The 21,456-nt window shown below is 43.2% G+C and overlaps 1 protein-coding gene across 4 annotated transcripts in view; it reads right to left on the bottom strand.

Moving 5' to 3' along the window:
• Positions 1–21,456, bottom strand: part of LOC106595389 (unconventional myosin-XVI) — a 242,290-nt gene that overhangs the window by 14,103 nt on the left and 206,731 nt on the right. For all 4 annotated transcript variants that reach the window (XM_045707327.1, XM_045707325.1, XM_045707326.1 and 1 more), the window contains 3 exons: positions 16,395–16,550; positions 6,403–6,488; positions 2,183–2,272 (listed from right to left, as the gene is read on the bottom strand). In XM_045707327.1, the coding sequence (XP_045563283.1) occupies positions 2,225–2,272; positions 6,403–6,488; positions 16,395–16,550 (290 nt within the window). In that variant the 3' untranslated portion in view covers positions 2,183–2,224. The remainder of the gene's footprint in view (positions 1–2,182; positions 2,273–6,402; positions 6,489–16,394; positions 16,551–21,456) is intronic.

Below are 21,456 nucleotides of genomic sequence, written 5' to 3'. Positions count from 1 at the left end.
CAGCCTTTCAAAGCACTTCATGGCTACTGATGTGAGTGCTACTTCCTTGGGAACAGGGCCTATGGTGGTCTACTTGAAACATGTAGGTATTACAGACTCAGTCAGGGAGAGGTTGAAAATGTCAGTGAAGACGCTTGCCAGTTGGTCCGAGCATGCTTTTAGTACACGTCTTGGTAATCCATCTGGCCCTGCTGCTTTGTGAATTCATCAGCTACCCGAGAGCGTTATCACACAGTCATCCAGAACAGTTGGTGCTCTTGTGCATGCTTCAGTGTTGCTTGCTTCGAAGCAAACATACAAGTTTATCTAGCTTGTCTGGTAGGCTCGCGCCACTGAGCAGCTTGCATCTGGGTTTCCCTTTGTAGTCCGTAATAGTTTTCAAGCCCTGCCACATCCGACGAGCGTCAGAGCCGGTGTAGTAAGATTCAATCTTAATCCTGTATTGATGCTTTGCTTGTTTGAGGGTTCGTCTGAGGGCATTGCGTGATATCTTATAGTCGTCCGGATTAGTGTCCCTCTCCTTGAAAGCGTCAGCTCTTGCCTTTAGCTTGATGCGGATGTGGCCTGTAATCCTTGCCTTCTGGTTGGGATATGTACGTACGGTCACTGTGGGGGCCACGTCGTCGATGCACTTATTGATGAAGCTGATGGCGTATTCCAGTCTGTGCTAGAAAAACAGTCCTGTAGCATAGCATCCGCGTCATCTGAGTGGAGAAAAAACTGCATCTGTCTTGCGTTTGAGAAGATTACTGACGTGGACATGAATTTACACCCATCTTTAGCACACTTTTGTGAATGAGTGTGTATGTGTTTGTCTGTGCTTGTAAGTGTGTGTGTGTGCTTGTGTGTGTCTGTGTGTTGTGTGTGTGTGTGTTGCATGCATAGCATGTGTGTGTGTGGTGCAAGGACAACCTCCAAGGGTATCCCTCAGCCAAGGACGTCCGACAGAGAAGCTGAGAACCAAGGTCTGCACTCAAACGTGATTAACATTCTCCAAACATGCGATTAACCTTCTCCAAACATGCAATTAATGTTCTTCAAACATGCGATTAACGTTCTCCAAACATGTCCATCTTTGAGTGGGGCCTGTCCACATATTTACTGAGGCGGTGATTATGTGGACGCAGAGCCCGCCTTTCCTCGCTCCCTAAGCTACTTATACAAAGGTTAGCCAAGGGGTGACTTCACTGAGCCATACAGCAGATTGGTTTACACACTTAGATGGTTAACTCCCCAACTCTCACTGAGCTGCTCTATAGGATAGAACCACTCACTGACATGCTACCTCATGTAAACTTTCCTTAACGTTAGATATTTATCTCCACCTCACCTACTCTGAGTATTTATACCATTAACTCTCTCACTGCCCTGTCCTGATTTTCCCTATACACTTTAGTCGCTACGGTCCATTTCTATGCACACTTCTCTACTCTGCATGTGTGACCTTCACTACCTAACTCTAACTCATCTTTCCACCTGACTATACACACTTCCTTCTCCAATTCATACCCTAAAACATAACTTATAACGTCCTCCATTGGCATTTTGGGGAATGAACAATACAGTAATTGGTTTAGCTTTCCCTGCTATAGGCTTGGTGGAGTTTTCGACATGTTGCGTAAACCTGTACAATCCTTTCAGCTCAACATAAGTGACTGAGGGTTAGGGGTTTAACTGGGGATCACTACCCCCCGGCTCAGTGGTGTCAAACCCATTCCATGGAGGTTCTAGAGTCTGCTGGCTTTTGGTTTTTCCTTTTAATTAAGACGTAGACAACCAGGTGAGGGATTTCCTTACTAATCACTGAACTTAATTAATCAATCAAGTCCAAGGGAGGAGCAAAAACCTGCAGACACTCGGCCCTCCGAGTTTGACACTTAAACTAGCTGAATGTCAGACCAGAGAGTCGAGCTCAGAGTCAAACCCAGAGCTGCAGTTTCCTTTCTGAGCAATAAGTGGAACAGAGTAGGATGAGGTTGCCCCTTATACTCGCATTTCCCCTCCTAATGGTTAAGGTTAGGATTACAGGGATGATAATCTGATCCTAGATCTATGGTTACGGGCAACTTCACTTGGGAGCAGGGTGATAGGATACAAGAAGGATACAACAGGAAGAGGAAGTGCTGAAAGGAGAGGAAGGGAGAGCAGTGAGGTAGGGTACAATATGGACGATGACACTCACCTCGTCCCTAAACGTGAGGAGTGCTCCCAGCGCCCCCCTGCCTTAGAGCGCAGCCCCTGCACCGAAGGGTGAGAAGTTGAGATGACCCCTCTGGAAGAAGATAAAGAGAGGGAGAGGAGAGAGAGAGAGATACACAAATACACTCCAGAGTCAATGGGGTCAAAGAACCATTAAGGACATACAGTTTCAGCAATAAGCACTACATGAAACCTGACATATGCTGAATGCATACCGTATTCTTTGAATATTAAATGTCGGTGTCATGGAATGCTTCAGTGGATTCTGTAGCCTAGGATATGCCATCGCTGCCACAGTCAAACAAAAGGGAATGCCTTCTCCACATTATACCATGTCAGATAGACAAGTTAAACATTTGGAGAAGGAAAGAGCACATCTTTATAGGAAGTGAAAGAGAGGACTGGTTCAGAATGAACCTGTCTAGAGAGTGCTACTCTGTCAGGGGCTGTTGTAAGTCAGAGTAAGAATATCTAGACCTGTCAGAATGTGCTGGAACATCAGCATTTTACACTACACACTAAGAAGCTCCTACTTCGTGATCGCCCCGTGTCTCTCAGGCAGACAAAACTCACAACCCTCTCTTACACAAGACAGAGGGCATTCCGGCCTTTTTAGGAACATTGGCTCTGTGTGTGTCTCTGTAATGGATAGAGCATGGATTCTCCATTAGCTAACTCAGGGAACGGGAACACCATGTACCTCCTCAGCGTTCATGGGAATCTATTGGGAATACTGTGCCCTGAGCCGGTCAGAATGCCGCTAGAAAGTTCGTGTTCGCTTCATTGCTACATGCACCTCGTCTTGACTCGCATCTCAATCCCTATCAGATCCAATCAATAATTATGTAGAAGGATTTTAATTGTGTTTTAACAATGTGGATCAATGGGGAGCGGATGCATCCTGGAATCTCCTGACCAGGACAGTTTGAGACGGGTAATGTCAGAGGAAATCAGACGAAAGAGCAAATATCCTGTCCTGATTCCTGCTTTGACCATAATATTAAATGAATATGTTCCTGTTGTCATTATGACTTGAGGCCTGCTCTACACCAGCCAATGGATTTGACAGTGGCTATGGGAGAAGTCAATGGGAGAGGACAGTTACAAGCTGAGGGTTATGTGGAGCCAGGAATTTTTGCTAAACATGTATCCAGACCAGGAAAACTCTGGTTTACATGGTCAGCAACATCTCTTGGCCTTGACATGGGTCCTCCAATAGTTTGTGGTGATGTGTGTGTGTGTTTGTTTAGAGAAACAGCCTGTTCTCATAGAGTAGACGTAACATAGTAAACGTAAATCCGGGACACTCAAATTGGTATGATATATTACGTTTGGTATGATATATTACGTTTGGTATGATTACATAAGACAGAAAGTTACTTAAGGCAAAAACTAAAGTAAGGTGGTTGGTCGGGGTGGATGGGTAGGCATATAACGCGAACATCTAGCAATGCAAAGGTTGAATGTTTGAATCTCGTCACGGACAACTTTAGCATTTTAGCTAATTAGCAACTGTGCTTACTACTTTTTAGCTACAGTGGCTTGCGAAAGTATTCACCCCCTTGGCATTTTTCCTAATTTGTTGCCTTACAACCTGGAATTAAAATAGATTTTTGGGGGGTTTGTATCATTTCATTTACACAACATGCCCACCATTTTGAAGATGCAAAATATGTTTTATTGTGTAACAAACAAGAAATAACACAAAAAAATGGAAAACTTGAGAGTGCATAACTATTCACCTCCCCAAAGTCAATACTTTGTAGAGCCACCTTTTGCAGCAATTACAGCTGCAGGTCTCTTGGGGTATGTCTCTATAAGCTAGCCACTGGGATTTTTGCCCATTCTTCAAGGCAAAACTGCTCCAGCTCCTTCAAGTTGGATGGGTTTCGCTGATGTACAGCAATTTTTAAGTCATACCACAGATTCTCAATTGGATTGAAGTCTGGGCTTTGACTAGGCCATTCCAAGACATTTAAATGTTTCCCCTTAAACCACTCGAGTGTTGCTTTAGCAGTATGCTTAGGGTCATTGTCCTGCTGGAAGGTGAACCTCCATCCCAGTCTCAAATCTCTGGAAGACTGAAACAGGTTTCCCTCAAGAATTTCTCGGTATTTAGCTCCATCCATCATTCCTTCAATTCTAACCAGTTTCCTAGTCCCTGCCAATGAAAAACATCCCCACAGTATGATGCTAACACCACCATGTTTCACTGTGGGGATGGTGTTCTTGTGGTGATGAGAGGTGTTATGTTTGCGGTATACATAGCGTTTTCCTTGATGGCCGAAAAGCACATTTTTTGTCTCATCTGACCAGAGTACCTTCTTCCATATGTTTGGGGAGTCTCCCACATGCCTTTTGGCAAACACCAAACATGTTTGCTTATTTTTTTTCTTTAAGCAATGGCTTTTTCCTGGCCACTCTTCTGTAAAGCCCAGCTCTGTGGAGTGTATGGCTTAAAGTGGTCCTTTGGACAGATACTCCAATCTCCACTGTGGAGCTTTGCAGCTCCTTCAGGGTTATCTTTGGTCTCTTTGTTGCCTCTCTAAGTAATGCCCTCTTTGCCTGGTCCATGAGTTTTGTTAGGCGGCCCTCTCTTGGCAGGCTTGTTGTGGTGCCATATTCTTTCCATTTTTTAATAATGGATTTAATGGTGCTCCGTGGAATGTTGAAAGTTTCAGATTTATTTTATAACCCAACCTTGATCTGCACAACTTTGTCCCTGACCTGTTTGGAGAGCCCCTTGGTCTTCATAGTGCCGCTCATAGTGCCGCTTCTTTGGTGGTGCCCCTTGCTTAGTCGTGTTGCAGACTCTGGGGCCTTTCAGAACAGGTGTATATATACTGAGATCATGTAGCAGATCATGTGACACTTAGATTGCACACAGGTGGACTTTATTTAACTAATTATGTGACTTCTGAACGTAATTGGTTGCACCAGATTTTATTTAGGAGCTTCATAGCAAAGGGGGTGAATACTTATGCACGCACCCCTTTTCAGGTTTATTTTTTTGTATTTTTTTTTGTTTCACTTCACCAATTAGGACTATTTTGTGTATGTCCATTACATGACATCTAAATAAAAATCAATTTAAATTACAGGTTTTAATGCAACAAAATAGGAAAAACACCAAGGGGGTTGAATACTTTTGTAAGGCACTGTACTTTGCAACTATTTAGCATGTTAGCTAACCCTTCTCCTAACTATAATCTTAACTCTAACCCCTAACCTAGCTAACGTTAGCCACCTAGCTAAAGTTAGCATTATCCACCTAACCACCTAGCTAACACTAGCCACAATAAATTGGAATTGTAACATATTATATGTTTAGCAAATTCATAACATATTGTACGAATTGCAATTCATAACGTATCATAGAAATTGTAATTCATAGCATATCATATGAAATGAATGATATACATCCACAAATGAATACATACCATACGAAACGTAACATATCATACTAAATGGAGTGTACCGGATTCACATTTACTATGTTACGTCTACCCCTCAGTCCAGGTTGAGAGAAATGGTTAGGGAGAGTTATGGTGGTAGAGGAGAGAGTTAGTCCAGGATCTGGTATCAGGGTGTAGGGTTTTATCTCGTTTGCTACCGAGGTGTTATTGGTGTTGCGTCTCTCGCAGAAAGGGGGATTCTGTCCTGCTGAATATTTCATGCCCTGTTTGAATTATTAAAGCTCAGAGCGCAGGTGTGTGTGTTTATCAACAGAGATGTACTCTCGGTCTGTCAAGACGCTTCATGGTTTCCGCTTGATCCGTCTCATATGATGCAGATATGTGTGTGTGTGTGTGTGAGTGTGTGTATAGGTGTGTGGGGGGCATTAAATCCAATCCTGTAACCATAGACCACAAGCATTGAGTGTCTTGGGAACTAGGAGAAGCTCACATGTCACAATTGAAATGAAACGTTCAATACCAGCACTGTTAGTCCTACTGAAACACAACAACACCCAAAACAGAAGAGCATGCCAAACACAAATCCCGAGTGTGTGTGTCACCTGCCAAAATGAAAGGAGCAGTGCTAAAATGCCAGCATATTCACAGAGAGAAAACCCTGAAAAGACTTCTGTGTTTAAAAAGGGGATGTTGGGTAACCTGATCGAAACGAGGTTACACAACAGAGGGACAGGGCTACTCTAACCATCAGCACAGTAAGGAGGAGGTTGTGTGTGTGTGTGTTTACCTGGGTGTGATGTCTGTCCATATGTCTGTGCAGAGACGATGAGCTGGAGGAGTTTGACTTGGTGTGACCCTCATCTTCCATTGACCCTGAACACACACACACACACACACACACACACACACACACACACACACACACACACACACACACACACACACACACACACACACACACACACACACACACACACACACACACACACACACACACACACACACAGGAGAGAAAGCCATCAGTCAGTGAAGCCACTTTGAAAGACAGAAGTGGAGAGATGGGATAGACAGAGTACCTGAGGGAGGAAACAGCATTGCAGTGGAGGAGAGGAGAGTACTCTGTCACTTCCACCCTTTCACTGTAATAATGGAATCACACTCAGCTTCTGGATCAACCCATGGATTATCTATCATGTATTACTCCTGTCTAGTGTCTTTTATCTCCATGTATTACTCCTGTCTAGTGTCTTTTATCTCCATGTATTACCTCCTGTATATTGTCTTTTATCTATCATGTATTACTCCTGTCTAGTGTCTTTTATCTATCATGTATTACTCCTGTCTATTGTATTTTATCTATCATGTATTACTCTTGTCTAGTCTTTTATCTCCATGTATTACCTCCTGTCTATTGTCTTTTATCTATCATGTATTACCTCCTGTCTACTGTCTTTTATCTATCATGTATTACCTCCTGTATATTGTCTTTTATCTATCATGTATTACTCCTGTCTAGTGTCTTTTATCTATCATGTATTACTCCTGTCTATTGTATTTTATCTATCATGTATTACTCTTGTCTAGTCTTTTATCTCCATGTATTACCTCCTGTCTATTGTCTTTTATCTATCATGTATTACCTCCTGTCTAGTGTCTTTTATCTATCATGTATTACCTCCTGTCTAGTGTCTTTTATCTATCATGTATTACCTCCTGTCTAGTGTCTTTTATCTCCATGTATTACATCCTGTCTATTGTCTTTTATCTATTATGTATTACATCCTGTCTATTGTCTTTTATCTATCATGTATTACATCCTGTCTATTGTCTTTTATGTATCATGTATTACATCCTGTCTATTGTCTTTTATCTATCATGTATTACATCCTGTCTATTGTCTTTCATCTATCATGTATTACATCCTGTCTATTGTCTTCTAGCTATAATTCATTACCTTCTGTCTATTGTCTTTTATCTATCGTGTATTACATCCTGTCTATTGTCTTTTATCTTTCATGTATTACATCCTGTCTATTGTCTTCTAGCTATAATTCATTACCTTCTGTCTATTGTCTTTTATCTATCATTTATTACCTCCTGTCTATTGTCTTTTATCTATCATGTATTACCTCCTGTCTATTGTCTTTTAGCTATAATTCATTACCTTCAGTGTATTGTCTTTTATCTATCATGTATTACCTCCTGTCTATTATCTATAATTTATTACCTCCTGTCTTATCTATCTCCTCTCTTCATCTCTGTCTGTCTGTCTCTCAGTCTGTCTGTCTGTTTCTCTCATTATTAATATCCCAGCATTCACATATTCAGATTCAAATAAGATTTATTAGCATGAATGACAAAGCTACTGTTGCTAAAACAAATTGAGATAATGACATCAACAAAAACAGAAAATAATAATAATGATAATAGTGATGATGATAAGAGAAAGTGGACAGTATACAGTGCCTTTGGAAAGTTTTCAGACTTTTTCCACATTTTGTTACTGTCACATCCTGACAAGAGTAAGATGTTATTTTCTATGGTAGAGTAGGTCAGGGCGTGACAGGGGATGGTTTCGGTTTTTCTATGTTTTCTATTTCTATGTTTAGTTCTAGTTTTTCTATTTCTATGCTGTTGTTTTTTGGGATGATCTCCAATTAGAGGCAGCTGGTTCTCGTTGTCTCTAATTGGAGATCATATTTAAGTAGGGTTTTTTTCCAACTGTTTTTGTGGGTAGTTGTATTCTGTTTAGTCTTCAGTATATATTTTACCTCTTGGGGATGTCATTCGAAAACATAATGTTAAATTTCACTGCTATGCGGACGACACACAGCTGTACATTTCAATGAAACATGGTGAAGCCCCAAATTTGCCCTCGCTAGAAGCCTGTGTTTCAGACATAAAGAAGTGGATGGCTGCAAACTTTCTACTTTTAAACTCGGACAAAACAGAGATGCTTGTTCTAGGTCCCAAGAAACAAAGAGATCTTCTGTTGAATCTGACAATTAATCTGGATGGTTGTACAGTCGTCTCAAATAAAACAGTGAAGGACCTCGGCGTTACTCTGGACCCTGATCTCTCTTTTGAAGAACATATCAAGACTGTTTCAAGGACAGCTTTTTTCCATCTACGTAACATTGCAAAAATCAGAAACTTTCTGTCCAAAAATGACGCAGAAAAATTAATCCATGCTTGTGTTACTTCTAGGCTGGACTACTGCAATGCTCTACTTTCCGGCTACCCGGATAAAGCACTAAACAAACTTCAGTTAGTGCTAAATACGGCTGCTAGAATCCTGACTAGAACCAAAAAATTTGATCATATTACTCCAGTGCTAGCCTCCCTACACTGGCTTCCTGTTAAGGCAAGGGCTGATTTCAAGGTTTTACTGCTAACCTACAAACCATTACATGGGCTTGCTCCTACCTATCTTTCCGATTTGGTCCTGCCGTACATACCTACACGTACGCTACGGTCACAAGACGCAGGCCTCCTAATTGTCCCTAGAATTTCTAAGCAAACGGCTGGAGGTAGGGCTTTCTCCTATAGAGCTCCAATTTTATGGAATGGTCTGCCTACCAATGTGAGAGACGCAGACTCAGTCTCAACCTTTAAGTCTTTACTGAAGACTTATCTCTTCAGTAGGTCCTATGATTAAGTATAGTCTGGCCCAGGAGTGTGAAGGTGAACGGAAAGGCTGGAGCAACGAACCGCCCTTGCTGTCTCTGCCTTGCTGGGTCCCCTCTTTCCACTGGGATTCTCTGCCTGTAACCCTATTACAGGGGCTGAGTCACTGGCTTACTGGTGTTCTTCCATGCCGTCCATGGGAGGGGTGCGTCACTTGAGTGGGTTGAGTCACTTACGTGGTCTTCCTGTCTGGGTTGGCGCCCCCCCCCCTTGGGTTGTGCCATGGCGGAGATCGTTGTGGGCTATACTCGGCCTTGTCTTAGGACGGTAAGTTGGTGGTTGGAGTCATCCCTCTAGTGGTGTGGGGGCTGTGCTTTGGCAAAGTGGGTGGGGTTATATCCTGCCTGTTTGGCCCTGTCCGGGGTATCATCGGATGGGGCCACAGTGTCTTCTGATCCCTCCTGTCTCAGCCTCCAGTATTTATGCTGCAGTAGTTTATGTGTCGGGGGGCTAGGGTCAGTCTGTTACATCTGGAGTATTTCTCTTGTCTTATCCGGTGTCCTGTGTGAATTTAAATATGCTCTCTCTAATTCTCTCTTTCTCTCTTTCTGTCTTTCTCTCGGGGGACCTGAGCCCTAGGACCATGCCTCAGGACTACCTGGCATGATGACTCCTTGCTGTCCCCAGTCCACCTGGCCGCGCTGCTGCTCCAGTTTCAACTGTTCTGCCTGCGGCTATGGAACCCTGACCTGTTCACCGGACGTGCTTGTTGCACCCTCGACAACTACTATGATTATTATTATTTGACCATGCTGGTCATTTATGAACATTTTAACATCTTGACCATGTTCTGTTATAATATCCACCCTGCACAGCCAGAAGAGGACTGGCCACCCCTCATAGCCTGGTTCCTCTCTAGGTTTCTTCCTAGGTTTTTGGCCTTTCTAGGGAGTTTTTCCTAGGGAGTTTTTCCTAGCCACCGTGCTTCTTTCACATGCATTGCTTGCTGTTTGGGGTTTTAGGCTGGGTTTCTGTACAGCACTTTGAGATATCAGCTGATGTACGAAGTACCTGACAGAACTGTGAGCTGATCGTTTTTTTCTCTTTGTTATTTAGTCTTTAGTGTTCTGAGTTTAAATAAATTTCATTATGAGCATTTAACACTTTGGTACCCTTTCTACGACAGTCGTGACAGAACTACCCACCACAAAAGGACCAAGCAGTGTGGAGAGGAATGGACCTGGGAAGAAATTCTGGATGGAAAAGGACCCTGGAGGCAGGCTGGGGAGCATCGCCATCCGAGGGAGGAGATTGAGGCAGCTTATGCGGAGCGGCGTTATTATGAGGCGCTGTACCAACCATGAGGCAAGTGCGAGAGACAGCCCCCCCCCCCAATTTTTTTGGGGGGGGCTGTCTCTCGCACTTGCCTCATGGTTGGGGGTCACACGGGGAGATTGGCAGAGTCAGATTGGAGACCTGAGCCAACTCCCCGTGCTTACCGTGGGGGGCGAGTGATCGAGCAAGCACCATGTTATGCGGGGATGCGCACTGTGTCGCCAGTGTGCAGCTACAGCCCGGTGTGCTCGGTGCAAGCTCCCCACAGTTGCCGTGCTAGAGTTGGCATTCAGCCAGGAAGGAGTGTGCCTGCTCAGCGTTCCTGGTCTCCGGTGCGTCTTTTCGGCCCAGGTTATCCTGCGCCAGCTCTATGCACGGTACCCCCAGTTCGCCAACACAAACCGGTGCGACCTGTCACAACGCCTCGTGCTTGTCGGGCTACGGGGGTTATCCAGCCAGGATGGGTTGTGCCAGCCATAAGCTCCAGACCTCCAGTGTGCCTCCACGGCCCAATATACCCTGTGCCTGCTCTGCGCACCTGGCCTCCAGCGACATTCCCTAGTCCAGATCTCCCAGCAACGTTCCCTAGTCCGGTGAGACCTATTCCAGCTCCACGAAAGAAGCCTCCAGTGATGATCTATGGTCCGAAGCCTGTAGAGATGATCCATGGCACGAAGCCTCCAGTGATGATCCATGGCCCGGAGCCTGTAGGGATGATCCATAGCACGAAGCCTCCAGAGATAATCCATGGCCCGGAGCCTGTAGGGATAATCCATGGCCCGGAGCCTGTAGGGATAATCCATGGCAAGAAGCCTGTAGGGATGATCCATGGCCCGGAGCCTGTAGAGATGATCCATGGCACGAAGCCTCCAGTGATAATCCATGGCCCGGAGCCTCCAGTGATGATCCATGGCACAAAGCCTCCAGATATGATCCATGGCGCGGAACCTGTAGCGATGATCCATGGCACGGAGCCTGCAGCGACGGTCCCCAGTCCGGAGCCTCCAGCGACGCTCCCCTGTCTGGAGCCTCCTGAGTCGGCCTGCAGCCCAGAGTCTTTAGCGGCGGCCTGAAGCCCAGAGTCTTCAGCGGTGGCCTGCAGCCCAGAGTCTTCAGCAGCGGCCTGCAGTCTAGAACCTCCAGCGATGATCCACGGTCTGGTGGTACTAAAGCAGAGGGATCAGCGGGTGGAGCGGGGGTTACGCCCCGAACCGGAGCCGCCTCCGCTGCTGGAGGATAAGGTTATGTGGACTGCAATAGAGCCGCCATAAACAGTATTACCCACCCTACCCTCCCTTTTTCGTTTTTGTTTAGTAGGTGCATTCGGAGTCTGCACCTTTGGGGGTGGTACTGTCACGTCCTGACCATAGTAAGATGTTATTTTCTATGGTAGAGTAGGTCAGGGCGTGACAGGGGGTGGTTTGGGTTTTTCTATGTTTTCTATTTCTATGTTTAGTTCTAGTTTTTCTATTTCTATGTTGTTTTTTGGGGGGATGATCTCCAATTTGAGGCAGCTGGTTCTCGTTGTCTCTAATTGGAGATCATATTTAAGTAGGTTTTTTTCCCAACTGTTTTTGTGGGTTGTTGTATTTTGTTTAGTCTTCATTTTTTTGTCTTTGTTATTTTGTCTTTAGTGTTTTGAGTTTAAATACATTTCATCATGAGCATTCAACATGCTGCGCTTTGGTCCCCTTTCTACGACAGTCATGACAGTTACGTTACAGCCTTATTCTAAAATGTATAAAAAATACAAAACAGAAACCCGTTATTTTCATAAGTATTCAGACCCTTGGTATGAGACTTGAAATTGAGCTCCGGTGCATCCTGTTTCCATTGATCATCCTTGAGATGTGGCCACCCCTCAGAGCCTGGTTCCTCTGTAGGTCTTTTCCTAGGTTCCTGCCTTTCTAGGGAGTTTTTCCTAGCCACCGTGCTTCTACATCTACATTGCTTGCTGTTTGGTGTTTTAGGCTGGGTTTCTGTATAGCACTTTGTGACATTGGCTGATGTAAAAAGGGCTTTATAAATACATTTGATTGGAGTCCACCTGTGGTAAATTCAATTGATTGGACATGAATTGGAAAGGCACAAACCTGTCTATATAAGGTTCCACAGTTAACAGTGCATGTCAGAGCAAAATCCAAGCCATGAGGTTGAAGGAATTGTCCGTAGAGCTCAGAGACAGGATTGTGTCGAGGCACAGATCTGGGGAAGAGTACCAAAACATTTCTGCAGCATTGAAGGTCCCCAAGAACACAGTGGCCTCATGATTCTTAAATGGAAGAAGGTGGGACCCACCAAGACTCTTGCTAGAGCTGGCTGACAAACTGAGCAATCGGTGGAGAAGGGCCTTGATCAGGGAGGTGACCAAGAACCCGATGGTCACTCTGGCAGAGCTCTAGAGTTCCTCTGTGAACCTTCCAGAAGGACAACCATCTCTGCAGCACCCCACCAAACAGGCCTTTATGGTAGAGTGGCCAGACGGAAGCCACTCCTCAGTAAAAGGCACATGACAGCCCGAGTTTTCCAAAAGGCATCTAAAGACACTCAGACCATGAGAAACAAGATTCTCTCGTCTAATGAAACCAAGATGGCCTGAATGCCAAGCGTCACATCTGAAGGAAACTGGCACCATCCCTACGGTGAAGAATGGTGGTGGCAACATCATGCTGTGGGGATGTTTGTCAGTGGCAGGGACTGGGAGACTAGTCAGGATTGAGGCAAAGATCAACGGAACAAAGTACAGACCTGCTCCAGAGAGCTCAGGACCTCAGACTGGGGCAACGGTTCACCACCTTCCAACAGGACAACAACCCTAAGCACACAGCCAAGACAACCCAGGAGTGATTTCGTGACAAGTCTGTGGATGTCCTTGAGTGGCCCAGCTAGAGCCCGGACTTAAACCCGATCTAAGATCTCTGTAGAGACCTGAAAATAGCTGTTAAGCAACATTCCCCCTCCAACCTGAAAAAACTTGAGAGGATCTGTAGAGAGGGATGGGGGAGTCCCCAAATACAGGTGTGCCAAGCTTGTAGCGTCATATCCAAGAAGACTGGAGGCTGTAATCGCTGCCAAAGGTGCTTCAACAAAGTACTGAGTAAAGGGTCTGAATACTTATGTAAATGTCATTTTTTCATTTATAATTTTTTTTTTATTAGAAAAAATGTACAAAAATGTGTTTTTGCTTTGTCATTATAGGGTATTGTGTGTAGATTGAGGAGGAAAAAAGATATTTAATACATTAATTTATTTAATATTTAATACAAGGCTGTAACCTAACAAAATGTGGAAAATGTCAAGGGGTCTGAATACTTTCTGAAGGCACTGTATATATTACAATGTTTTTTATGTATAGAAATAAAATGTATAAATACAAATAGTAATTTTAATATTATATCTTAAAAGCATTTTACTTTGATAATAAAAATAAGATAATATATACAGTATATACTGTATATATCGGTACAATGAGATTAAGCAGTGAACATCTGTGGGAACATTGAATAGGCACAATGAGATACAATGACATCATCTATGGAATGTCGGTGTGCATGCAGGTGTCAGTAGTGTGTGTGTGTGTGTGTGTGTGTGTGTGCGCGTGTGCATTTTTGTGTGCGTGCGTGTGCACACAGACTTGTGCAAATGATTTTATATAAGTGTGTGTTTGCACGTAGGAGTGTGTGTATGTGTGTATTACATGTTTGTTGATGTATTATTTAATGTGTATTTTGAATGTCTGTTATTCCAGACAGAAATTAAATGAGTAAAAATGATTAAATTAGGAAACAAACCAAAAGAGAGCAGAAACAAAAGAAAAACACAACAACCACGCAGTCCATCCCATCTCTCTCTGGTTGTGGTGCAGGGTGACACATTTAGCTGCCAGCTTAGTTGACTGCTGCTCCCCTCCAAGAAGAATGGGGAGTTTATGTACATCAAGGATTTGTCGAACGTTTGGTATATACAGTATTTTTCCAAGTAGGGGTAGTATGTTTCCCTTCTGTTGTCCTATTTTGGGCAGGAACACAATAAGTGAATCTCAGTTTCTACGTCCTGTAAATCAGACTACCTCCATATTCTCTGATCTCTTGGCAGCCAAGATTTAACGTGTCTTCCTCTTTCAATTTCCAGACTGTGGTCATTCAGTCTGTATTCGGAGAGGGTTTTTCTTCTATTTACATCTAGTTCGGCTGAGATATTCTGCCAATGTTGGATTTAGGGACAAATAACAAACACGTAGTTTGTAATTTAATTTAGTTTGTCACTGAACAAAAATAGAAACACAACATATAAAGTGTTGTGTCCCATGTTTCATGAGCTGAAATCAAAGATCCCAGAACTGTCTCATTCAAACAAAAAGCTTATTTGTCAAAAATGTTGTGCACAAATTTTTTACATTCTTGTTAGTGAGCATTTCTCCTTTGCCACGATAATCCATCCACCTGACAAGTGTGGCATATCAAGAAGCTGATTAAACAGCATGATAATTTCACAATAAAAGGCCACTCTAAAATGTGCAGTTTTGTCACACAACACTGCCACAGATATCTCAGGTTTTGAGGGAGATTGGAATTGGAATGCTGACTGCAGGAATGTCCATCAGAGCTGTTGCCAGATAATTGAATGTTAATTTCTCTACCATAAGCCTCCTCCAATGTTGTTTTAGAGAATTTGGCAGTACGTCCAACCGGCCTCACAACCTCAGACCACATGTTCGGCGTTGTGTGGGAGAGAGGTTTGTGGATGTCTATGTTGTGAACAGACTGCCCCATGGTGGCGGGTGGGTTATGGTATAGGCAGATAAGATACGGACAGCGAACACAATTGCATTTTATCAATGGCAATTTGAATGCACAGAGATACTGTGAAGAGATCCTGAGGCCCATTGTCATGCCATTCATCTGCCGCCTTCACCTCATGTTTCAGCATGATAATGCACAGTCCCATGTCGCAAGGATCTGTACACAATTCCTGGAAGCTGAAAATGTCCCAGTTCTTCCATGGCCTGCATACTCACCAGACATGTCACCCATTGAGCATGTGTCACGCTACATGAGGCAAATGGTGGTCACACCAGATACTGACTGGTTTTCTGATCCACGCCCCTACTTTTTTTTAATAAGTTATCTGACCAAATTATGCATATCTGTATTCTCAGTCATGTGAAATTAATAGATTAGAGCCTAATTTATTTATTTCAATTGACTGATTTCCTTATATGACCTGTAACTCAGTAAAATCTTTGAAGTTGTGGCATGTTTATATTTTTGTTCAGTATAGATGTTTTTCCATTTGGAGTCAATTTGTTTGCTTTTGGTTTTAGAAATGAAAGAGTTTTTTGATTGGTCTTTAGTTTTGATGTTGTGAGTGAGGCGCAGAGCAAGCTGACCTAGGGGATCATCCTCTTGGGAGAAGTGGTTACTTAGAAAGGATCTGCAATTAATGGAGCTCTGGTCTGCTTGATTTAAATGCTGCCAGAATTAAAATGCTATTTTGTGCACTTGGATGTGTAGAGTGAATGTGAATTTGTCACTATCTGTCAAATTGTCCCCTTCATCTCCCTGTGTGATCACTGCTGTAACCTTGCTGATGTGACCTTGATAGGCTAATGTAGGTGACAGAACCATATCGAAGGGAACCCCACCCAGTCATTTCACTCCTCACTGATCATGAGGGAGAGGAGAGGAGATGAGGAGGAACCAAAGGAATCGTTGGGATCGTTCTCCTCTCATCCCATCCTTCCCTCCTCCTCCTCCTTCTCTTCACATCCTACCGTTCACCGCGTCACCTGACCCCAACTCCTCCCTCGGGTCTTACCATTGGACAGCCGGTTGCCATTCTCTATGGGGGTGTGGCTTGGGGAGTGGGGGGCGTGGTTGTTGGCATTCTTGTCCTGTAGCTGTGGAGACGGGGAGGAGGAGGTGGAGCTTGGGTGCTCCTCTCTCCCTGGTAGGTTGATGTTGGAGTTGAACCCTGGGAGGAGATGACAAACACACTCACACACATTGTTACTGCCATCGGTTTGTTTCCATACATTAAATTGTTAAACTGTTAGTTACAAAAAATATTTTTGGTACCTTAGATTGTTCTTGCAATTCTCACATAGAGACATCATTGGGATGAAGAATGTTTGAAAGGCTTTTTACATTTGTAACACAAACCAGTTTTGAGAATATCATAATTAAAGTGGCCATTTTAGGCCCTTTTTAGACCTACAATTTCCTCAGGTAAGACCCTATGACCTATGAACCTTACACGATACAGACAACACCCTGATGTCATTATATTCCTCATAGCGCGCTCTAACATATGGAGCATCACTCAATTCTGAAATACAATTTTAAACATTAATTTATTAAACATTAAAACAATTTATATGAATACATCAAAATTACCCTTTTTGATTTAGTTCCTTTTTAGACCTATTATTTTAATACATAATATACTCTACAAGTACATCACATTTCTAGAGTCAGTTCTCTGCTACTTTTAAAGTATAAAGCTGGGAATGCCTCAGGGAGCTTCAAGTTTAAAGTTGGGAATTCCCATGACGTCCCTGCGGCATTCCCGTATCCCACAGGAGGAGCAGGCAGGGGGGAAACAGCTGCTCATCACAGGCATGGCATTGATACCTCCCCTAACCCCCAGGCCACCCCGGAGCATCGGGTATCACAGATAACCATTTAGTGCCAGGGAGGGAACGGAAGCAGGCTGTCCCGTTAAGCCCAGTGGCATCTCGCCGTTCACGACCCTGACTACCAGCCTCCTCTGGTGTGCAGGCATGCTAACTAGTAAAAGGCATCCCCATTCAAGTCACTGTGCCTTGCTGGTCATTCTATGTCTAGGCATGTGACATCGAGATGGAAGAAGGTGTCACGTCAGCCTGAGGGTTTCTGTTTCTATCCTAGACCCCTGGGTTTTAAGGCCCTTGGCATTCTGGTGGATATACGTAAACTACTGTTAGTGCCCCTCTTCAATGTCCCGTCTCAATGACTTAGTTAGATTAAGAAGTATCCCACTGGGCACACACTGGCTGAATCAACGTTGCTTCCACATCATTTCAATGATGAATTGATGTCTGTGCCCAGTGGGATGTCTCTGCTACACTCTGTTCTGTCCTCATGTCATCTCCCCTTTCGTAGCGTGAGGAAGAGTGATATACCCCACTACGGTGCTAAATATTTAATCTCATATTATATTAACCTACACACTGCTAATATACTTGAATGAAGGAGAACGAGAGAGAGAAGGAGAGAGAGAGGAGCGAGATAGAGAGAGAGATGAGAAGGAGAGAGAGCGAGCGAGAGAGAGGTGAGAGAGGAGAGAGGGAAAAGAGACAGAGCATGACAGGGGAGAGAGAGAAGGAGAAAGAGAGAGAGGAGAGAGAAGGAGAGAGAAAGAGAGAGAGAGGAGAGAGAGAAAGAGAACGAGAGAGAGAGAAAGAGAGAGAGGAGAGAGAAAGAAAGGAGATAGAAAGAGAGAGGGAAACATCCTGTGTACAACGTAAAAACCACCAAATAATGCATGCAGAGCAGAACCCGCTAATTATCAAAATCCACGAAAGAACTGTTCAGTTCTACAACCACCTAAAAGGAAGCGATTCCCAAACCTTCCATAACAAAGCCATCACGTACGGAGAGATGAACCTGGAGAAGAGTCCCCTAAGCAAGCTGGTCCTGTGGCGCTGTTCACAAACACAAACAGACCCCACAGAGCCCCAGGACAGAAACACAACTAGACCCAACCAAATCCAGAGAAAACAAGATAATTACTTGACACATTGGAAAGAATTAACAAAAAAACAGAGCAAACTTGAATGCTATTTGGCCGTAAACAGAGAGTACACAGTGGCAAAATATTTGACCACTGTGACCGACCCATAATTAAGGAAGCTTTGACTATGCACAGACTCAGTGAGCATAGCCTTGCTATTGAGAATGGCCACTGAAGGCAGACTTGTCTCTCAAGAGAAGACAGGCTATGTGCACACAGCCCACAAAATGAGGTGGAAAGTGAGCTGCACTTCCTAACCTCCTGCCAAACGTATGACCATATTAGAGACACATATTTCCCCCAGATTACACAGATCCACAAAGAATTTGTGGGAAATCCAATTTTGATAAACTCCCATATCTATTGGGTGAAACACAGTGTGCCATCACAGTAACAAGATGTGTGACCTGTTGCCACAAGAAAAGGTCAACCAGTGAAGAACACCATTGTAAATTCAACCCATATTTATGTTTATTTATTTCCCCTTTTGTATTTTAACTATTTGTACATCATTACAACACTGTATATAGACATAATGACTTGTGAAATGCATTTACTCTTTTGGAACTTTTTGAGTATAATGTTTACTGTTCATTTTTTATTGTTTATTTCACTTTTGTTTGCTACCTATTTCACTTGCTTTGTAATGTAAACATATGTTTCCCATGTCAATAAAGCCCCTTAAATTGAAATTGAATTGAATTGAAATTGAATTCAGAGAGAAAGAAAGAGAGAGTGAGAGAGAAGGAGAGAGGGACTACGGTGTGTGTATTCTAGTGTGAGAGTGTTAACAATGAGTGACGTTTCATATTGATCTAACAGTTACTGCTTGTGTTCAAATCATATTTAGTGTTGAAAGGAAGAGTTTGAACATGAATTTTATGAAACAGTCTCTTTAAATCACTGCAGAAATAGGCAACGTGAGAACACATTGTACCCATTTAATCAAATCAAAATCAAATGTTATTTGTCACATTCCGAAAACAAAGGGTGTAGACTTGAAATGATGCAGTAACACAAGAGGAATAAAATACACACTAGTGAAGCAATATACAGGGAGTACCAGTACCAGATCAATGTGGAGCTATATACAGGGAGTACCAGTACCAGATCAATGTGAGGCTATATACAGGGAGTACCAGTACCAGATCAATGTGGAGCTATATACAGGGAGTACCAGTACCAGATCAATGTGAGGCTATATACAGGGAGTACCAGTACCAGATCAACGTGGAGCTATATACAGGGAGTACCAGTACCAGATCAACGTGGAGCTATATACAGGGAGTACCAGTACCAGATCAATGTGAAGCTATATACAGGAAGTACCAGTACCAGATCAATGTGGAGCTATATTCAGGAAGTACCAGTACCAGATCAATGTGGAGCTATATACAGGGAGTACCAGTACCAGATCAATGTGAAGCTATATACAGGGAGTAGCAATTGAAGTTATATACAGGGAGTACCAGTACCAGATCAATGTGGAGCTATATACAGATAGATAAGTGGAGCTATATACAGGGAGTACCAGATCAATGTGAAGCTTTATACAGGGAGAACCAGTACCAGATCAATGTGAAGTTATATACAGGTAGTACCAGTACTAGATCAATGTGAAGCTATATACAGGGAGTACCAGTACCAGATCAATGTGGAGCTATATACAGGGAATACCAGTACCAGATCAATGTGAAGCTATATACAGGGAATACCAGTACCAGATCAATGTGAAGTTATATACAGGAAGTACCAGATCAATGTGGAGCTATATACAGGGAGTACCAGTACCAGATCAATGTGAGGCTATATACAGGGAGTGCCAGTACAAGATGAATGTGCTGCTATATACAGGGAATACCAGTACCAGATCAATGTGAAGTTATATACAGGGAATACCAGTACCAGATCAATGTGAGGCTATATACAGGGAATACCAGTACCAGATCAATGTGAGGCTATATACAGGAAATACCAGTACCAGATCAATGTGAAGCTATATACAGGGAGTATCAGATCAATGTGGAGCTATATACAGGAATTATCAGTACCAGATCAATGTGGAGCTATATACAGGGAGTACCAGTACCAGATCAATGTGGAGCTATATACAGGGAATACCAGTACCAGATCAATGTGAGGCTATATACAGGGAATACCAGTACCAGATCAATGTGAGGCTATATACAGGGAATACCAGTACCAGATCAATGTGAGGCTATATACAGGAAATACCAGTACCAGATCAATGTGAAGCTATATACAGGGAGTATCAGATCAATGTGGAGCTATATACAGGAATTATCAGTACCAGATCAATGTGGAGCTATATACAGGGAGTACCAGTACCAGATCAATGTGGAGCTATATACAGGGAGTACCAGATCAATGTGGAGCTATATACAGGGAGTACCAGTACCAGATCAATGTGGAGCTATATACAGGAAGTACCAGTACCAGATCAATTGGCATATATATACAGGGAGTACCAGTACCAGATCAATATAGAGCTATATACAGGGAGTACCAGTACCAGATCAATGTGGATCTATATACAGGGAATACCATCACCAAATCAATGTAGATCTATATACAGGGAATACCAGTACCAGATCAATGTGGAGCTATATACAGGGAATACCAGTACCAGATCAATGTGGAGCTATATACAGGGAGTACCAGTACCAGATCAATGTGGAGCTATATACAGGGAGTACCAGATCAATGTGGAGCTATATACAGGGAGTACCAGTACCAGATCAATGTGGAGCTATATACAGGAAGTACCAGTACCAGATCAATGTGCAGCTATATACAGGGAGTACCAGTACCAGATCAATGTGCAGCTATATACAGGGAGTACCAGATCAATTGGCATATATATACAGGGAGTACCAGTACCAGATCAATATAGAGCTATATACAGGGAGTACCAGTACCAGATCAATGTGGATCTATATACAGGGAATACCATCACCAAATCAATGTAGATCTATATACAGGGAATACCAGTACCAGATCAATGTGGAGCTATATACAGGGAATACCAGTACCAGATCAATGTGGAGCTATATACAGGGAGTACCAGTACCAGATAAATGTGGAG

Source organism: Salmo salar, chromosome ssa25, assembly GCF_905237065.1.
Source record: "Salmo salar chromosome ssa25, Ssal_v3.1, whole genome shotgun sequence".
In the NCBI taxonomy this organism is placed as follows: Eukaryota; Metazoa; Chordata; class Actinopteri; order Salmoniformes; family Salmonidae; genus Salmo; species Salmo salar.
This window is presented reverse-complemented; position numbering and strand designations above follow the sequence as displayed.